A 22508-nucleotide genomic window follows, 5' to 3' on the forward strand; every position below is an offset into this window, starting at 1 on the left:
GAGAGAGTTACCCTATGCATTATTGTCTTAAATCCAATCGGGATTACATGAACAATGTGCTTGACCAGTGAGGCGAATAGAGCTATGCTGGTTTACAAAGAGAACACCAAGTTATTAAAAAAATATGTTAGTTATTCTAAGGTGATGAGTGAAGCAACCAACAATTTTCAGAACAGCTAAGACTATATGCGTAAAGAAACTAGGTTTTTTACTAATAAAGTTTAGAAAAGATCAGTTATTATATAAATTAATTTAAATGGCTTCGAACACAGTTGTTACCCTTGAATCTGTACTGAAAAGATTAAGTGAAGTCGAACTCTATTCAGATAATGAACAGCTTTCTTCGGTTTTCCTTATATTTTCAACGACGACGATTACGTTTGTCCTTATATAAACGACATATGACATCTTCATGTGAATGCTAACATTCCAAACAAGTATTAGTAGAAAACTGAGATACTTATTTAGAAGTTACTGAAATGGAAGAAATGTAAAAGTATTCGAAAAAAAGTACATTTTACAGGACTTCCCTAAGTTTCACAAGAGAGCTAGTATAAATACGAAATTAAATAATAATCTAAGTATGTAGTTGCAACGTGTGCTTATATGAAGAATATAGAAAATAACTTTCTTGGTGATTTATGCTGAAACACAACAAATCATAAAAGGAGCATTCCCACTAACTGATCAAGAGTTTGAAAAACAAAACAACTAAGATTAGCCAAGTTGGTTCTATCGAATTGTGTATATATTATGAAAAAATTCCATTGGAAAAAATTCTGGAAATGGAAATTAAAAGTGGTGATACTTTAAATAAAAAATTATATAAGAAGGGAAACTGATATTAACTAAAGTTTCTTTAAAAGGAAACTACTAATCTTAGAGAGAGAACCTCAGTCGTTGAGTGCAAATCAATCTGAGAGAAAAATTTGCTTGGAGACTTAAATCTCACAAATTTGAAAGTAAACCTTTAAATTGATCGCCACCTTGAAAAATACACACAATGTCTATTAAGAGAAGAGTCCATCATCGGAATTCCGTCTTCTTTTTTCGAGAAGTTTCTAAGTAAATACTTAGAAGTTCAGCAAATAAAATACTTGATATTCTGTCCTATCCTAAGATAAGTCTCCACCTTTTGAACACTAATATCATTGATATATCTAAAACCTTTTTGACTCACTAATCTTCCTAGTTTAAGCTATTGTACTAGTACGTTAATTAGCAGGTGAGGTAGCAAGAATTCAAATAAAGGAGAAAGTGGGGACTATGAATTGGATGTTTATACTTCTCATATCAATCGTTTCACTGTTAATTATAAGGAAATCACTCTCATTCATTCCTCAATGTTATAATTAGTTAAGTTTTTTTTTATTCATTCTTAATTCTATATTTAAATATGTTCAAAATATTCCGGATATATTTGAAATTATTTCTAATTTAGATTCTGAACACAGGAAAGCAAAGAATCAAAATAGAACCCTTACTTGTCAGCTTTCCAATACGAAAAACAAAACCGTTCATATATGTGTGATAATTAATTTTTGTCCATTCTTAGAACAAAAGGATCAGAAGTGTGATTTTACGTATATAAAATACGTATTCATATAAATGAGTTGTCAAAACTTTGTAGAAATTATAAAATATTTACCAGCGTACTGTAGTGTATTGTTCGACAAGGCGTAAGTGATTAGAGTGAATGGTAGTGTTAACCTCTGTACAGTAAACCAATTATAATGTGATCTAGCTGACCATTGAACAAATTAGTGTGTCAGTGAATACTATCGTATATGTAAATTAACTGAAGCTCAAAATCACCTAAGGGTTTAGAGAAACGTGTTTGTATATAATTGTTACTTCGTTGATTTTTTGTGGGGTATACTAGGCAGTTTGTGAGTTACGTAGCCATGACAAAGAAGAAACGTATACGCAGAAATAGAACATCATCTTGATCTCTTAGATCTTCACCCATTTTATATCTTTTAAATTACTAAAGAATTGTAGTCATTACGTTCAGAAAACAGAAGTAGTCGTTCACGAATTAAATTGGGTAGGAAAGTTATTGAGTGTTCTATTAAGCAAAATAATTAAATTTCGACATTGATTCGAGTAATTTCTACATTCAAGATGATACCATCCATTTATTTATCAGTTTGCTCGTTGGTTATCGAGATCACATCATCACAGGATTTGGTAAATGAAGATTCTAGTTCACTTCCCCGTAAACAGTTTAAAAGAAGTTATTCAGTTTAACCATTCACATCATGTCGGACAACAAACTAGATGAAGCTGCCATATTGTACAAAGTGTTGACAATTCGGTTTAATGCATCACAATGTAGTAAATACGAATAACATTGAAATTTCTGAAACATCTATTTTGAGAAGCAGCTAGTGACTGAGGCATGAACTAATTAGATAATAAACTATTGTTGAAGTATTAATTAGTTATTTTCTTTTACCATCGGTGTTCTACCAAAATACACTATTTTTAAAACATATTATGTACAAGTGTGATGTTATTAAACAGTATTATTTCGATTTTTTAAAATATTTTCTTATGTATTTGCGACAAATCTTAACGTTATGGTATTAAAAAATATTACGCAAAGAGCTCTGAAATTACCTATTTATGTAAGTAGAGAACTGACTGCATACCTGTATTTTTAATATAAATTTTAGTAATATGTAAATTTATATGTATTATTTTGCCTTGTAATCCTGGAGAGAAGGAAAGATTTGTTGTTAGAGATATTTTGGACCTATTTTTTTGCTTCATTATCGTGGATGGCTGCCGAGGTAAATACCATATGCCATTATCTTCAACTGAAAATAAGTTGTCACTCCTTAGATACATGAATCTTTTTGCAACAACTATATATGAACTCTAGAGTGTATTTTATCATTCGGTAACATGTTCAAATCATTTTTTTTTTTTTTTTCATTCTGTAACTTTGTAATGTGCGTCTTATTGTTCTTTGCGTTGTAGTCTCAATAAAAATGTAATTAATTAAAACTTCGTAATATAGTCGAGATTTTGTCCAGTATATATAAAGGTAACCAAAAAGTTCTGTCGCTTTTTCACTCACCACCTTTGAAACATCGATATGTCACCTAAGACGACTTTCTCCCAACGTTCAGGTAGGCCATGAATTCCATCGCGGTAGAACTTGGTTGGTCGTGAAGCGAAGATATCAAGTGCATTTGCACCTCTACTAGGGATTTGAACTGGCGTCCTCTAAGGTGATTGTCCAAGAAATGGAACAGGTAATAATCGGACGGTGCAATGTCCAGGGAGTATGACGGATGCATTCGTGTTCTCCATCCAAGGCGTAGAATGGTGTCCCGGGTCTTCCTAGCCACGTGGGGCTTAGCGTTGTCCTGTAACAGGACTCCTCCTTTGCGATTCAGAACTGCTGGCTCCAGAGTTTTGAGTTCTTGAACACGATTCAACCGCTGACAGTACACAGTTGCATTGATGCTCTGACCAGCTGGTGCAGTGCTGGTTTCGGCTGTTTTGGAACCGGTTCATGGGATGCTAACAAATGATGACGGCGCCGTCTGCTCGTGTTGCCTTCTAGCCCGGAGTCAAATCATGTAAGACCCATCAACCAAAGTTGTAGTTGATGTAGATACTGCCGAATGGTTTCTTCACTCACACTGAATTATAATTCCAGTTCCTCACATGTCTGGCTACTGTTCGCCTGAATTGCTACCTGAAGATCTTAGTTTTGTACATGTGTTGGTCTTCCGGCACGTGGTGCGAGTGTTTCGTCAGCGTCCTTAAACTTGTTAAACCACCGCTGCACTGTCTGCGTAGTCACGACACCCTCACGAAAGGCTTGGCATATCTTCTGTTCCGCTGCAGCGGCGTTTGACCCCAGTTTGAACTCTTACATCATACACGCCCTTATGACGCTCTGTGGAGGTCCCATGTTCACTCTGTTCTTACGCAAGTTCACGGTGTAACTGAACTGCTACAACCTGGTAGTATGTTGGATATACCCACACTAACAACTGACCTTCACATTATCTCCATTTGCATTCAACTCACGGTGTGAGGGTCAATTGAACACAGACCTCCACAAAAAGCGACATAACTTTCTTGGTTACCTTTATATATTCACTCGAAAGTTAGGAACCGATGGTTGCGACTTCTTTTCACTGCTCTTATTTAAAAAAAAAAAAAAAAATCCCCGAATATGATTGAGTTTTCTGATGACAATATACATAGATATTGTTAGTGAAGGGACTAAATAAAATATTGAAAACAATTTGATAACCTTCAGTTGTTAGAAACATACTTATTGTCTCAAATCTGAATGGTTTTGATCAAAGCAATTTAAATATATGCATGCAATTTCTCCCTGCCTTGTTGTGCGTATAGCAGCTCCTTTAGTCTTTGTTTCTTGTGATTAATGTTATTTTTGGTGATAGAATTGGGGTTAATGTATCTTTTTTTGTTCTATTTTTCCAGATTGGATATGACCCTCACCCTCATGTGCGAACGCCGGGTCTCGGTACTAATGGACTTGGAAGTATACCTGGAGGAAAGCCGTAAGTATCGGTTCATAACAACGTATCTTAAAAAATATTAACTTTCGGAGGTCAAATTGAAAATGCATTTATTGTGATATTATAAAACCACATACGCACTATTTTTTCGGTGACCTATTATTTTTCCAAGAAACATCATAAGCCCGTCGCTAGATAACTTCTGTGGTTTCTAGTCAAGAAAAAATGACACTTTGGTTGTTTTGAAACTAACTTAACACCATTCAGAGAATTGTGCAGAGATCAAAACAAATGATAGTATGACGATGCCAGGTCTGGGCTATACAGTGAATATGAAACCAGACAGCCAAGTTTGCTTCAATTTCTGACGGGTCATTATAAAAATGTATGCAGTCTAGCGTTGGTAGCGTGGTATATGGCACCCTTTCTAGTGACTAATTCCGGCTGCTGTTTTTGAATTCCTAGGTGCTTTCTCCCTAATTGTCCACAGTTATAGGTACGAGTGGTGTTATTCCCCCAACGGTAGTACTCGTGATGCACGGTGCCCTCCCAATTCCACCAAACTCACAGTATGACAAAGCGTCACTGTGGGCTTTCCCACAGAGTGTGTAGCATCTGCTCGTTTCGACAACGATCTTTTTGACACATTCTTGTAGGAGTTTATCCACTTTTCATCACTCGTGATCAATCGGTGCAGAAATGGCTCGAGTCTGTTACATTTCTGTAGAAATTGTTAGATAGAAACCCAATCGAGTAAATGTTTATGAGCCAGATCATATGGCATCATATCATCGAACTTCTTTTTGTAGCCAGCTTCCTTTTTAAGGGATGAGAGGGTTATTGGCAGTGTCATGACTGCTTACATACACTCGCTCTACTTAGTGGAGAATATCATCCACTTGTGCTGTGATTAGTCGTCCACTGCGAAAAGCATCGTGGACCTTGGAATTTCCAGAACAAACGCGACTGAACTATCTTTTGGTTGTTGCTTTTGATAATGTATCGTACCCATAAGCAGCACAAATTTCTTTATAAGCCTGCGCAGCATTTACGCCTTCTTTATCTCCTAGTAAAACCTTTGATTCCTCCCGAAATCTAAGTAGACTGGATAAAACACTGTTTAGATGTCTCATACAAAATTCAAGTGGGCATAATACTGTATTTCATTTTTGTGCAACGAATAGAATAGGAGAGAGGTTTATAAGTTAGCTCTTACCACTGATGCAAGGGATACCTGATTCGATTTCAGACCAGCGAGTTTGTGTACTGCAGTTTGTCGCGGTCTTCTCTCATTTCCTCCCCCATTTTCTTCCCTCCAACTATTTCATATCATTTACTTTCAATAATGTTGAGCAGGAACTTGAAAATAAAATCAAGTAAAATAAAATAAATGATACGGTTCAATTCAGTGATCAGGCTACTACAATTTGTGTGTGTGTGTGTGTGTGTGTGTGTGTGTGTGTGTGTGTGTGTGTGTGTGTGTGTGTGTGTGTGTGTGTGTGTGTGTGTGTGTGTGTGTGTGTGTGTGTGTGTGTGTGTGTGTGTGTGTGTGTGTGTGTGTGTGTGTGTGTGTGTGTGTGTGTGTGTGTGTGTGTGTGTGTGTGTGTGTGTGTGTGTGTGTGTGTGTGTGTGTGTGTGTGTGTGTATGATAAAAATGAACAAGTTTTATAAAGTGATTACGATGTTCGTTGGTGTTTTCCAGCGTTATACATTTATAGAAAACAACGAAAAGTCTTTTAAATCAAACTTAAAACAGTATACAATGTTGTAGTCCTTACATCGTTTGCCATTATTTACTGGATAGCAGAAGTATGTAGCAAAATTTAGGAAGGTTAACTGTGCTCATACCTCAGAGAGTATGCTATATAAATGTATTAATGTTGATATATTGGTTTAGGTTGAAATTAAGTTTGGTCACGCATTAAGTAAGTATATTTAGGTAGCTTTCTTCGATATGGGAATTTTTTCATAAATTATTCTGACAAAGAAAGTGGGAAGAAGTTACTTACAAGCTTGATAACTTACAATAAGTCTTACAATTATTTTTTTAAAAAAATTATTAACTTGTGTGTTTTGTCTAGTTCTTTCATCACTAGAAAACTAGATTCAGAAACAATGTTCAAAATGTATATTATTTTGTATGCATTAGCTTATATAATATTAATCTAATCTCTGCTTCCGTAGTGCGTATTCGTTCCACATGAATGGAGAGGGTCAGCTGCAACCAGTTCCTTTTCCAACTGACGCTCTGATTGGCCCAGGGATTCCAAGACATGCTCGGCAAATCAACACTTTGAGCCACGGGGAAGTAGTATGTGCAGTGACCATTAGTAATCCAACCAAGTATGTGTACACGGGAGGTAAAGGATGTGTCAAGGTCTGGGATATCAGCCAACCTGTTAGCAAAAGCCCCGTTTCTCAGTTAGACTGCCTGGTAAGTGGGTTTTGTTCTCTGTCTCACAAATTGAACTTTTTTTGGTATTGCAATATGAAAGTTCCATTCCATAGAAATTGGATTCATATTCTCTACGGAAATAGTGTTGTAGGTGCAATGAGTAATTCTTGTTGTGACAAAAATATTGGTGGTAGTTTGCATACACTTTTAACACAAACCAGACATATCGCTTCACAAATGCTATTTCTAGTTTCATTGGTCATGTGAAAATACCAGTATCCTCCAGATTTCCGTGATATTCAGGCTACTTAATCCATTAAGGCAAATGCTCCTTCATGGTAAACCTAGAGAAACATTTTGAGTTTCGTTGCCGAGTTCTGTAACTTTTGACAAATAATGATTCCCGATTTTAATAACCATAAATTAATCAAACTGCATGGATAGCACCTCAATCTTTTTACATTAGATGGTGTACTTAAGTACAATACAGAAAGAGCTTCTTCTTCTTCTTCTTATAATAATAATAATATAGAATAAGAAAATACTTTTTAAAAGGTAACGTCACCATCAAAAATCGCTTATAAGCAGGAAGTACAAATTGAGAACAAGATTTCGGAGTACTGCAGGATCATGTATTAACGTACTTTATATACGATCTTGTATTCTGTGAATAATTTTCCTGTAATATTATGAATTATTATTCTAAGTTTGTATTCTTGTGTTATAAGTCTCTCTTCATTGCTATTATTTGTTAGTTTTTTAAGATCATTTTCCATAAATTTATTTTTTAGAAAACATACAGCATTAACTACTATATTTAACTTAAACAACCTAATGTAAAAATAGTTGGTCTGAAGGGCTTTTCATGCTCGTTACGCTCGTTTTGGAATTGTTAGGAATTACTAGTATTATTATATTTGAATCACCAGCAACCGTTATAGTGCCACATTCACTTACCTCATTCATATATCTAACCATGTTCCAATTATTCAATCTTTATCCTTCTACTAATTAAGAGTTAAAGGCAATCGTTAATATGTTTTAAACATTTTTCACGTCAAATTTATTAATTTTGAACCATTTCACATAACCTGGTCTCACTTTTCACAACCAGAATCGACAACGGAAGCTAGAAAGGAAAAAACACTCACGTTAAGACTTTGTTATTGTAAACAATTGACAATTGGAAGTCATACTCGTTGGCCATCTTAAGATACTGTCCTTACCCTATATTCTCAGATAATGGTCATTGTGATGATAGATGGGAAGAAGAGTTCGCTCTTACAAAAACAATAGGCTAAGCATCTTCTTAACATATTTGTGCGTTAGTAGCTACAAATTTATAAAATTATGAAGTCAACAAGGTATACAGATATTTAAGAAGAAATGGTCAAGGGTAGAATTAAGACTGGTATGTATAGCGTACCTAGAGGAGAATGAATATTTAAAAGACTTTCTGTAATAGTGTCACAACATAATAAGTATGCAGAATTGTTAACTCATTGTGAACATAATATACAATAATGAGACAAAATTATGAAATATTATCGTCAACAGTTTTAACTTGTTTTTTCTCATAACGTAACACAAATTCTTAAATTTTAAATACGTACTTGCGTACAATCCTAGTAATGAATTTAATGTTTTCCACGATTATAGGAATGCCTTGTACAGCTAGTAACATCAGTTTTAATAATTTTTATTTATATATATTGAAAAATACCCGGAAACATCTTTGTTACCAGGCACGACAAGGAGAATGACATCATATTATTACCTTAATAAGAAAACTGACCTATTTTATGTGCATATATTTATCCAGTGAAATATTTCAAGAACTCGCATACCTAAGAATCAAAATTAAATGCATAAACAAGTCACTTTAAAATGCACTCACATTGTCCAAATACTAGAATACACAAAATTGTAATAATAATAATAATAATCCTAAAACGTTCCGTTTATTAATTCTCGTTCGACACAATCGTCTAATGAAAACTCTCTAGAATTTCCTGACCTTGTATTTCTCTTCTTCTTTTCTCTCTTTTTCGTACTGCTTCCACCATCTTATCCTCCCATCTACTTCTTTATCGGCCTCTTGGTCTCTTCCCTTCTATCTTTTTCTCTAAGCAGTCTTCCCTCCTTCATCCTTTTAACATTTACATGACCAAACCACTGTAACTGTTTCTCTTTTATCATCATCTGGAGTGGTTCTATTTCTATCGTGGCTATGACTCTTAATCCTGTCCACTTTTCGTTTTTTTTCTAGCATTGGTCTTAGTAACTTCATTACTGCTCCCTGCAGCCTGCTTTCCTCTTTCTTCCTGTTACATAAATTGTAATATAGCTAAAAGAAAACGAACGATGAGCATTCATTGATCAGTAAGCACTTGTAGAATATAAATGCTGTAAGTGTAGTACTTCATATTTCCCCCTACCCAGTTATTCCTGTGAGAACACTTTTGAGCATTTGGTTTCTCGTATAACCCACACATAATATACTTCATAATATCAAACTTTTGTTGTAAAATTATTTGTAACACTGTCTTAATTCTTATCCACATCTTTCTTATTCTAAATTGAGTTTAGGCTTTTTTGTTTCAATATAGGGAGATTCGTACACATTTTCCTCCCAGTGGTAGCTCGTGTAGTCCGGATCCCACATTAAGCTGTAGGTCCAATCTCATATAGTCTCGGTGCTGAAACGGGACTCTGAACTCCAATCCAACCAACATTCCTTTCTATTAAAGTTATTTGTGTATAATCTCGTCGTCCCTTGCTTTTGTGGATATTATGGTTGGACATTCGTAAATGTTTTTACAATTCAGAAAAAGCCAGATCCTGATCTTTAGCATCTCTTTCGTGGTCTTTAATTTGGGTAATGTTTCTCTTGGTTGTGTCAATATAAATTCTTACATTAATAGATGGCTTCATAAGATACTGGTTGGACAATCTTATTAACAAAGTACTTTTCTTTTTCAGTATCAAATGATTGGAAGCGATATTTTTATTAACTACTTTGTTCAAACAAAATGACATGAGTTTATGGCCGAAAAGAGAAAGAAATCTAGTTTAATTTGCTTGTTGCCTTATTTTTGGATATGATATTTATATCACAAGTCATTTTCTAAATTCTTCTATGATGTTCCTAGAATAACTATTGATCATACGTAAATCTAAAACATTTTCTTGTTTTGTTATTTTCATCTTCAGTTGAGACAGTCTATAAATTCTAGGAAAGAAATTAATCCAGAGGCTACCGTTAACTTTAAATGAACGTTCCGATGTACTATGCAGAAAGTTTTCTAAACGTTTGTCAAATTACAATTTGAAGATTTATAATGACTTATGTATTTAAACTATAGAAGAAAAATATATTTATAATCGATCTAAAGTTCGCTTAGAACACTAATGCTTTATTTATTTATTTTTATTTTTATTTTTTTTTATTTTATTTATTTTTTTTTTTAAATAAATAGGAGTAGATGTTAAGTGGAATATTTTTCTGCATGTTAAATGTGTATGTAAATTATATCGAATGACATGTAGTGACTTCAAAAATAGTGTAATTCCGGAGAACTAAGTGTAATTTACTGATGAAAGATGCTAATTGAAAAACAATTATACACTCGTAGGGACTGTTAAGAATTGTCTAATACTTAATTGATTCAATAAAATTCCAGTTATTTTTAGTTTTCAAACGCGATACATGTATATGCTAGACATTATAGCGCACAAAAGCAGTACATTCAACATGTATGAGATATATCCTTCTCTTTTCACTTGTTATACAAGGGTCGTTCAAGGTTGACCGGGACTTTTATTTCTTCTGAGGAAACAGATAACACAAGAAGCACCAAACTGTGTCAGCTTTTTAAAGTATTCTCCGTGCGCGTCAGGCACCGTTGCCATTGTTGTGGCGTAGAAAGAACTTGGTTGTTGTTGTAGCCACTGGAGGACATCGTTTTGCAGTGCTTCATCTGTTGTGAATTTCTTCCCATTCCATGCTGCTTCTTTTGGTCTCTGGGGTTGAATTGTGCAACCATGTTTCATCACACGTGATGATGGAGTGCAACCTTCGACTCGAAACCGATTCAGAAGCTGTTCACAGACCGTCATGCGTGTCCACTTCTGATCAAATGTCAGCTGGCAGAGAACCCAACTTGCACAGATTTTGCGGAAGCGTAAGTGGTCGTGAATGATTGTTTCAACACTCCCGACACTGATATTCACCTCGGCAGCAATATCTCGCACTGTTACTCGCCAGTTCTCAAGAATCATTTGCTCAACACGTGCGATATTCACTGGTGGGACTGCAGTCGGGCGAATGTGTCCATGCGATTCATTTGTCACCAGCTCCCGTCCTTCGCGAAACTGTTCACACCATTTGTACACTCTTGTCCGTGACATCGTTTGTTCACCATACTGTGCTTGCAATCTTCTGAAAATCTCAGCTGGTTTAATTTTCTCCTTCACAAGAAATTTTATTACACACCGCTGCTCCACAGACACACTGCTTGCCGCCATGTTCACTGCAACTGCTGCGCATGCGCCAAATGCATCATGCCGGGCGCTAGTTACTTGAGAAGGAATACATTACGTCACCCGCAAGTTTCATCATGATCCGGCTATTCATCGATTATTTACGTACGAAAATCCCGGTCATCTTGAATGACTCTTGTATTTTTCCTTCTTGATGCAACTTGTCTTGACGTTAAGACTTAAGATTCCCTTTCAGACCGAAAATTCCAATGTCACATGTATAAAAAGAATGTTGAAATAAATAAGCAGATAAGGAGAGTAATTAAGAAAAATAAAATTACGTAGTGTTACCAATTTTGTTGTGTTATTAATTTGGTACGTCAATTATAAGATCGTCTAAAATATTAGTCTAATTATAATTACCAGAACAAAGTTATGTCTAATGAGTAATAAAATATTTTTTGCGTAATAAAATATAATCCTCTGACACAAAAGAAGTTCTATCCCCGAATATATTGGGAGGTAAAATTTCTTTTGGATCAGAGAAGTGTGTAAAATTTATTTAATTTTATGTTCTCTGAGCATATGAGGATATTATTTCATTTGTCCAGTTTCAATGCAGTAACAAACGTAGAAATTTTTCAGACACACTGATAATTTCATGCTTTTATTTAGTTGTATGTTCCTTTTTTACTGTAATAACTTCAGTTTGATGTTTTAAATAGCTAAACTTTCTTCTTTTTTAAAAGCAAAGGGACAATTACATCCGGTCAGTGAAACTATTGCCTGATGGCCGGACGCTGATTGTTGGTGGAGAAGCTAGCAATCTCTCGATATGGGATCTCGCTTCACCTACTCCAAGAATAAAGGCAGAACTTACCTCCAGTGCACCTGCTTGCTACGCTTTAGCCATTAGTCCAGACTCCAAGGTATAAAAGTTGATTTTTTTTTTCTTTTTCCTTTTCGTGGGTATTCGATATGCAAGCGAGAAATGATTCTGAACTTCGCGAAAATTCTTTAGTTTTTGACATCTCGAGAAGTATATTTTGTGTCCAAACTATAAATATATTTACAATAGAAACAATATTTTTTTTTAACATATTTTCTTAAAGAAGTGCTTGTTCTTGCATGCTTTGACCTTTATAAACTTCAAACTTGTTTAGCTTGTGTTGGATACAGCTGAATCGAAGTTGCTAGGGATCAAATTCCTATATCCAGGTATTGCTGCATTCTGTTCTCTCTCTCTTTTTTTTCTACGGTAAATTTAAACTGTACACGATACGATATATTTGTGTATCATCTTGAAAAAAATATTTTATTATTACTAATTTTCGCCAAATGTTTTTCAGCAGTAATATTTGTAATCTGTAATGTACTAATTTATTGCATTACTTAAGAGGGCAGACTACTAAATATTTTTCAAAAGCTAACAATTTTTCTTTTGCCTGTTTTTCGTAAGTGAAAAGAGATAATGAAATGCAACTTACCACAATAATAGATAATGTTTTTCTACACCCGAAAATACGAATCGGAAAAATTGTTGCCATCCATAGAAATGACAGTGTGGCCAAAATTTGAATTACCCAAAAATCTAGGTTAAGGCAGCAACTAGAAAAAATGAACTCAACGGCAATTGATGACTTATCATGTTGTCTTTGTTCCTTGTTAACTACTTTTTAAATAATATTTGTATTTATTTTCTAATAACTTATTTATATTGTAAAAACTTACGTAAGTCGAAAGCTTGAAAGCAATTTTCAACCCAAACATTAGGAAAATATAATTGTTGGAAAATTTCACTTGAGATTATTCAATCCATTAAGAAAATGCAGTTTAATACTTCAGATGTGGATTGTTCCTTTTTGTAAAGAAACAGATTATACAGCTAAAGTATTTTATACGGTGCAATGCGTAGAATTTAAGCTTTTTAATAATAATAATAATAATTCTCTAACATTTGCATTAACTCTTGACTTTTCCCTCACTGATGTAGAACAACAATAACTTTGTGCTTTGAGCAAGCGTGCTCAATATACTGCATTACAAGTCAAACAAAGTTTTAGAGCTTTAATCATTGATTTCTAACCGATATACTGTAGCATAAGAGTGCGCGAAAGTTCTAAAGAATAAAATAAAGAAAATTCTTGTGAAGAAAAATGTATGTACTGTAATATTTTTTGTTTAAATACCATTAATACAAAAATAAATAAAATAATATCATCATACACTGTATGCAATTGATATTGACTTACTCATACTGCAAATCTCTGTAGCTCTTCTAGAAGAGACTGAGACGAACCTTAACAGAAGTAGCAGAGAGAATAATGTTGTGTTTGTCTGTGTTAATGTGTAAAAGAAGGTTATGTGATGGAAGATTCCCTATGTTGCAGCTAAGTAATCGGCGATTTTTATGCGAAAGACCTGGATTCGATTCAGTGGAATCACGTGTAGTTCGGGATCCATGTAAAAGTCTGTCTCATGACATGGACCCTGAAAAAGGGATGTTAAGCCTTATCCAATCAAGAAATTAAGAGATGTTCAAGATAATTTGCAGTTCTCTTAATTTAAAAAATAATTGGAAAATAAAGAATATTACAAATGGCATTTCTCTTCTTTTTTCCATAAAATTTTCTATTAAGAATAATCATTGTTGAATAATTATGACGTAATAAATCATAAACACAAGTTTCTCCTGAGGAGATCCCTTAATGCATGGTTACTATTACATCATTTGTTTCTTCAGACCGTGCTTTGTTTATCAGGTGTTTAATTCTAACATTACGAAGTAACTTGAATCGTTTTTGTATAATCCAAGCGTGTCGACTTATACATCACTTTCCCATTAGAATATTGTAAATTTATATTTATAAATACGGCGTGGGTTGCTTTGTTCATTATCTTGTACCTAGTTTTCGTGCTGCATCTTTTATCTGAAATATTGTTCTTTAAAAAATCTGCAAAATTAATTTTATGTACATTGGAAAATATAGATTAGGTAAAGAAATGACCTTTTATTATTCCTAAACTTATTTTTAAATCTAACCTGTGTTAATTGCTTTTATTCTTGTAGGTGTGTTTCAGCTGTTGTAGTGACGGTAACATTGCAGTTTGGGATCTCCATAACCAGACTTTGGTTCGACAGTTCCAAGGCCATACAGATGGTGCTAGTTGTATAGACATTTCAGCTGATGGCACTAAACTGTGGACAGGCGGTCTCGACAACACAGTGAGGTCGTGGGACTTAAGGGAAGGTCGTCAACTCCAACAACACGACTTTACGTCACAAATCTTCTCCCTTGGTTATTGTCCCATGGGCGAATGGTTAGCCGTAGGAATGGAAAATTCCAACGTAGAGGTTTTGCATTGTACAAAGCCAGACAAATACCAGCTGCACCTCCATGAAAGTTGTGTGTTATCTCTGAAATTTGCGGCGTGTGGGAAGTGGTTTGTTAGTACAGGGAAGGACAATTTATTAAATGCATGGAGGACGCCTTATGGAGCCTCCATCTTTCAGGTAGGTCTGATTTTACTCTCGTAAAATTAAACATCAAATCGTATATTGAACTTGCGTAATTGTAACTGATATATGAAGCATTGTTTCAAATCTCTGGTGACTAGTTTCAGGTATAATTTAACTTAGAAAATACCATATCTCTTCTCCCAGTAATCATGTTCATTTTGGTGAGTCTTCTTAGATCCTAAGGCCAAAAATCCATGGGAGACCATTCTGGTATCTTCGCTGCCATTTCAGTGAAATGAATAGCATGTATAAAACAAGACTAACCTGGAAGTATTTCTGTGAAACTGAACTTATTGTCAAATGCTAATCTATATTTCAAGCACAAATCTCGAGTGTGCTTTGTCAAGATAGTTCAAAGCTTAAATCATGTTGAACTGATGGTAAATCATATGTTCTAGTTTAATACTTCAGTGTGATATTGAACTAATTATTAAAATTCATAAGGAACTTACAACAACAGAAAATTCATGGGAGAAATTTTTACCTACTGTTGTGCTGAACTCCAAGTTGTTATCCTATTAAAGGTAAATAGTTAACTATTTTAATCAACAAGCAGTGATTTTCAGAAGACATCTTAGAAAGCAATTCTTGAAATAGTTGCTTTGTAGATGATTTTGTTCAAAGACTGTCCATAGATGATTTGGGTTGAATTCTTTAAATAGAATATACATATTTATGAAAATAGTGCACTAATTATCGTCAAAATAATTACTTCGAGCTCAACAAGAGAGCAGGTAGAAACATATCTATAGGAATTTTCTGTTATTGTAAATAATGCCGATATCTATAAATTTTCATAATTACTTTAATATTACTGAAGTACTATACTAGAACATGTGATACCGGATACCCGAAACCATTAAGTGTAGAATGTTGAAATCTTGTATAAATGTTCCCTTTACACTCCAGGTTGTAGATAAAGTAGTATTTCGCGAGATGGGACCCAAAGAGGGTTTAGGTAGGCTTTTATGTTGTTTTGCTCTTCGCCAAATATTCAAAACTATGTAATCTAGTTTGTAACTAGATATGTAATCTTGAAATTTTGTATAAGTGTTCTTATATTCTAGGCTGTAGATAAAACTTTTTTAAAGTGCGGCTTTCCTAATTGAGAATAGAGAAGTTAAAATAATTTTTTGCTGTTCTTCAGATCTCAGAAACTATTAGATGTACAATTTCGAAATCTTGTGTACAAATATTTCGCATGTACAGTACCTCCTAGACAGAGGAAGTAAAGTTTTACGAAATACCACTTCTGCATGCATACCACATTTTCTTCGTCTTTTACAGATCTTCGAAATTATTGTATAAATGTTCTCTTTGAACCCTAGGCTGATAGTGGGGTAGAGTATTACAAAATGGTATCCCTACGGGAAAGAAGAGGGTCCTTGAACTTCAACTTCTACCATGTTTGTGGAAATGTGGGAGATAGAAGTCGTCTAGATTTTGTACAGATTTGTCCATTGAATGCTAGACTGAGGGTAGAAGGGAGTTTACGAAATATGAACCTAAGGGGGGAGGGGGGCATGGTCTGTTCACCAGTTCCCAGAAACAGTTGGGCGGACGTAGGGAGCTGGAATTTTCTACAAATGCTCTTCTCAAACTCTAGGCTACAGATAAGATAGAAATTTGAAATTACAAATATGTTGTCCATATACCGGTATTTCAAATTTCTCTTGTGGCTTACCTTTTGGATTTGGTAGAATTTCGGTAAAACATCTCTTTCATTTCTTCTCTATTCTTCGTAACCGTGACGTTGAAGACCCGCCAATTCTGCGGATGTTCACACTGCAATACTGTTGTTCATTACCTTTCAGTCCAGTCTTTTATGTTTGCATCCAGGAAAGCAAAAACTCCGTTACCGTATTCACTCCTCCACTAGCATTACACTTTGACAACAGACTCCCATACCTCATATGTCGCAGTTTTAGCTCTTTTCTCAGTTATAAGTTTAATAGCCCTTTCTGATAATCTAAACAAGAATAGAAATAAAACACAGACAGTAGAACACGAGACAAATTTAAATAATAATAATAATAATAACACACAGAAATAATACAAGATTCATTGTACCTGCTGACAAATGCTTAAGTATATAAACCAATACCTTAAAACAAAAATAAGAAATGAACTCATTCTGTAGTGCCATTCCTAAATACATGTCTTGTTAAAATATTTTAATTCTGTGTGCTGCAATTTCGTAGTTTTGTAAATGAGAACGATAAATTTCAAACAATGATATAATTTTACTCTACAAAAATAAACTGCATGAAATCAAAAATTCTTTAAAAAAAATCGATACGTATGATGATAGACCATCAAATCAACGCACAGCGACTTACAATTAAACACGTACGTATTACCCAAAATGCAGTATATGTCTCATGGAAATATTTTGGCATTATTGCTAAAAAATAACTCGTGACAGAAGCCACACTGCCAACATTTTTTACAGCATAGTCCGGTGGCTTGTCTTCCTCGTTGAGAAAAAGTTTGAAGATTACATAAATAAACTTTTCTCATTCTTTAATATTTCAAAACTTAGAAAAGCATAAAATACCGGATTTGTGAATCTTTTCGTTATACAGATAGACTCTCTTGCGGACTACGTTGGCACTCAGTCTTGCTCAGAAAAAACATTCATGATTATTATTCATATACATCTCGTTAGTCAATCATTTATCTGATACTTTTCGCCTGTCGAGACAGCTAGAGTTTTTATCTTGCCCGAGTCACGTAATAACTATCACTATGAAAGACTGTTCTTAAGTTCTGCCTTACCACTCACTCATAAATTTCTTACAATGCCCTTCATAGGTCCATTAACCAAATTAGCATACATCTTTACCAGTATTGAATTAATTAAGGCAAACAGCATTAAACTTTTTAGAGTAGTGACAATAGTTACTTTTTTGGGTCAAAAGATCCAATATATTTCAATCAAAAATTTTCTTCTGGAGAATTACATATAATGTAGCCAAACCCAAACTATCACTCATTTCAGTATGATGTCCTTATTCCCTAAAAAAATAAGAAAACTTGATTTAGGTGCCGTTCAAAAGTTTTGTAGGCCCTGATTCAAAAACTAATTATTGACCAAGATCACAATCTTTTGATAATTTCTTTTATCACTCCTAAAATTCTTGTTACAGACTTTTCTCTCTTGAAACATTTGTTTTTGCTCAAAATACATTATATTGATTCTAAACATGTAATATCTTTCTTTTACACACCGATATGTATGAAATATGTATTTCTTCATACTCATCGTATTCTTGTCGCCTCGTACAATATTATATTCTTTTGTGAGACTTCGTGTATTTTACATAAAACGAGAGTTTAACTTCAAGCAGCTCGAATAAAATTAGACTGTGTAAGAGGTGTCTAATGGTGAATTTTTAAAAGTACTTAATGAAAAAAATTAATAGTAACTTTTTTTTCAGTTCTTTTAGATCTTCGGCCACATGTTTAATCAAAACAGATACCATTGGATCTTTTGACATGACTTGGGTGGTGTAAATAGTGTGCATAGAGAAGTCCTGAAAATTTCAATTCGGAGAAATTTAGATATTTCGCCGAAATAATAACGATATTAATGAAATAAAAGTTTTTATTTTTTCTGTGTTTCATACTGTAATATATACTATTACAGTATGTACCACTATGAGCAAAATAAATGACGCGTCTCTTTATTTTGAAGTTTTTTGAAAATACCTCCGTTCTCTTTATATGTTCGAAACTTCGGAAGGTTTACCCAGCAAGAAAAGTTAATAACAAACCCGTTTTTAATATTTGTGTTAGATATTAGCTTAAAATAAATAAATTAGAAGCAAGAAACATTAAATCGACCGAAATTACGAGAATTATCAACTCGGCTAAAGTGGGAAATTTCCAAGAACGCGAGGGAATTCTGCAGTTCAACACGAAGCAGCGACATCTATGTCATTGAGAGAAATGTGGATTAAATCTACAAACGAAACTTTTAACAAAGCATTTCTAATATGTCTTATTACGTGCATTATCTGCAAACTCCAAATATATGAATCTATGCCAAGTATTAACGTATAGATAGAGCAAATAGTGGAAATTACCTATGGAAAAGGACGAATTGGTAGCACGATCGTAATGAAAAACCGTCTTTACCGTAGAACAGTTTCAGATCACGTAAGAAAACAAATAGCTGAGTTAGTTAAAGCAACGAGTCTGTATGCCGGAGGTAGTTCGTTCGAATCCCATAGAAATGCAATTTTCATTTTTATTACTATGGTTATTTTATTTATTTTTTTATGTGGGGAAAGAATCAAATTGTAACATATTGTTAAAACTCATGGCTATACCAAAAAAAGAAAAAAAAATGTCGCACTTACATTAGTGTCCCTAATTTTGTTTGCAAACAGTTGCGTAATTATTTCCCCTGTGCTCACTGCTCATTATATGCTCACTGGTTCATAATGAATGTTTTCCAGTAAATGCTATTCTAATTTGGAGAATTTTATAAAATTTCACAATGTTCATAATTAAATTGTCTTCTATTTGTTTGGACATTTTGATAACAGATTTCCCTATTAAATGTTTAATTTTCCCTAGATGTTTAATTACGGAAAAGTTTTACAATGTATTTGTCTTGGATTGAAATTGTTTTGAATTTACCATATGAGGTAAGTAGCCCGAAGGGGGAGAACTGACGTAACTGAAAAGCAACCTAGTGTAGAATGATGATGCTTCTTACCTTCAGCACATAATCTTTATGTTAGAGAGTCAGAGAAAAATCCTGGGTTTTCCTCTCCTATGACCACCCATCTTAAACCTTTACATACTATGGTGCGTCTCACACAATTTTGGTGCTCCAAAGACATTCATATAATAATAATAATAACAATAATAATAATAAGTGATAATGGTTGTTTTTGTCTCGTACTAGTAGTATTTCCTGAGCAAGCCCCCTAAGTTTTTCGAAAGGAACTTTTGCGCTTCATTATCCAAAACTGCAACATGTTTTACTGAACGTTATACATTCGAAAGTCTTATACTGAGTTGAGCTAACAAGGAGAAAGCAGACTTTGGCAAATGATCTTCGGGGTCATCTTTCGCGAGGTAGTAATGTACATTTAAAGTGTTAAAATTACAACCTGATAGAGCGAAATAGCCAGAAATAGCGGAGAAAAGGCGTCTCAAAGTTTTCGACTCGCTGTATGTATGATACGGCGCGTGAAGTTATGAAATAACGGTATGGCAGAGTGAGGAGCATTTATGACTCACGTGAAAACGGTCCCGGGTTCGATTCCCGCTCGGGGAAGCTTTTACTTTCGTTTTTTATTTAACCAATAAAGTAGCCAACCATTTGTAACTACAAGTAAAATATTTCGCCATATGTTCATAATGCATAAAGTAATAGAAAGGTTTAAATCAGTTGTAAAACCATTTAATGTTCCATGTTAACTAGCAACAAAATGTAAACTATTCCATAAAATATTGATATTAAGAGCTATATTATGGTTACCACTGTCGTGTAAAAAATGTTCTTGACGCTTCGTGTCTATATCTGTGGACAGTGTACGAATTAACAGGACCTTTGCAAAAGGGGGTGAATTGTGTTTTAGACAACAATAACATGGGAAACTATGACAGTTATAGTCAGGGGCATCATTTATGGGGCGCAGTAGGGGGCAATTGCCCAACCCCGAAGAGCTTGAGAAATGCAGATACTTTAATCGATTGTTTACTAATACTATATACTAGTAAAGAACGTGAAAATCTTCTGTCGGTGGTGCTCTTGCCCCGCTCCCTTTCCCAAAGGAAGTCTGCAATGACGCTCCTGGTTATAGCATACATCCAGTATTACCAAATGGGATTTCCCTCTCATCCCCCTTATAATTCGTACACTGTCCATAGATATAGACAGGAAGCGTCAAGAACATTTTTTACACAACGACTGTGGTAACCATAATATAACTCGTGATGTCAGTATATTTACGAAATAGTTTACATTTTGTTACTGGTTAACATGAAACTGTTTTACAACTGATTTGTACATTTCTATTGTTTTATGCATTATAAACATGTGGTCACAAAATTTTACTTGTACTCACAAATGGTTAAGTTATTTATTAAATAAAAAAAAAAAAAAAAAAAACGTGTGGAATTGAACCCGGGACCTTTTTCGTGAGGAGATGCTCCTCCACGCCGTCACTTAACAACTCTACGCGCCATACCATATATGCGGCGAGTCGGAAATGTTAAGACGCTTTTTCTGAGCTATTTCTGGCTATTGCAATCTATCAGTTTGTAATATCAACACTTTAAATGTGCATTACAACCTTGCGAATGATGGCCCCGAAATTCATTTGCCAAAGTCTGCTTTCTCCTTGTAAGACTGAAAAATAAAATCATAAATAAACCACTCGCCGACAGTGATCTTAGACTATTTGAATTTGTATAAAGGTAATAATAAGAACTAAACATCAACGCTATCATTGTATGCTCTGTAATTCATGATTATTCCTTTTTATGTGATAAATTATTTTCCATGAAGGATACTTCGCAATTCTTGTTCCTGAGTCATAAATTGGCGGGGGAATGCAAAGTGTGTTAAGTCAGTAATTTCTCAAAGGGTTGTAAAGATTATCAAACTCCTAGAAATAATATGCTGTTCCAAATGAGGTTTTTTATAGTAATTAAAGATAGTGTTATAACAAGTACTACCATAGTCAATTATTCTCCCATAACAGGATATTAGATTAATATTTGCACTTTCCAATTCGATTTTCTCTTAATTATTTTTTTATTATCTACTTAATCTGCTTTTATATCTGTATAGTATTTACTTCTGGAAGATAGTTGTCCAGGCAAGGTTTGGAACCCTATCAAATAAAGCTATAACCGCACTAGTAGGCTACCCAAATTACCTATTCTGGTTTTTTTTTTTTTTTTTTTTTTTTTTTTTTTTTTTTTCATAATAAAAGAAGTAGAAAGTCATGCATTGAGCTTTCGTTAATTTGAAGTATTTAGTTTTAACATTTAGTATACTATATTTGTTTCGAATGAAAAATAAAGTAATAAGAAGGTTCATTGTTCACAATCGTATTATTTTCAAAACAAAATAACGTAGTTGTTGACATCAGTATTTCTATTCTATTCCCAATTCTTACTATTCTATTATACATATGAAAAAATAACAATAATGTGGATCAGTGGTAGGAAAGGTTGATGGTGTAAAGATAAGACATGGAATTGCCAAACAGGAGACCCGGTTCGAATCCTGTCCTGTTAATTAATAATACATGTGCGCCTTTGGTGTACGGGTTACATTCCCGGTGGAAGAACCTTTGTGATTTTAAATATCCTTGATATTTCTGTTTATATGTCCCTGCCGTATATAGGTGACCAAAGGATCGAATAAAAAAAATTGGCAATAGAGTTGAGTATCCCCGTTGGATCGAATTAAAAAGAAGTGGTAGAGCATCCACCTTTGGTGCATGGGGTCCGTGGCTCGATTCCACTTCGCGCCAAGTGAAATTTGAAGTAGATAAATACCGTGTGCATGGGTTTTCTTGGGATTTTGCATTTTCCTTCCACTTTCTTCATTTCACTATTTCATTCATCA

General features: G+C 34.2%; 1 protein-coding gene across 8 annotated transcripts in view; it reads left to right on the plus strand.

The window, feature by feature from the left end:
- The window catches only part of gro (TLE family member transcriptional corepressor groucho), a 408405-nt gene that overhangs the window by 370544 nt on the left and 15353 nt on the right, over positions 1-22508 (plus strand). For all 8 annotated transcript variants that reach the window (XM_081734075.1, XM_081734080.1, XM_081734081.1 and 5 more), the window contains 4 exons: positions 4474-4553; positions 6696-6945; positions 12138-12317; positions 14459-14902. In XM_081734075.1, coding sequence (XP_081590201.1) covers positions 4474-4553; positions 6696-6945; positions 12138-12317; positions 14459-14902 — 954 coding nt within the window. The remainder of the gene's footprint in view (positions 1-4473; positions 4554-6695; positions 6946-12137; positions 12318-14458; positions 14903-22508) is intronic.

This window comes from Thermobia domestica, chromosome 12 (assembly GCF_964235325.1).
Source record: "Thermobia domestica chromosome 12, izTheDome1.hap1.1, whole genome shotgun sequence".
Taxonomy (NCBI): domain Eukaryota; kingdom Metazoa; phylum Arthropoda; class Insecta; order Zygentoma; family Lepismatidae; genus Thermobia; species Thermobia domestica.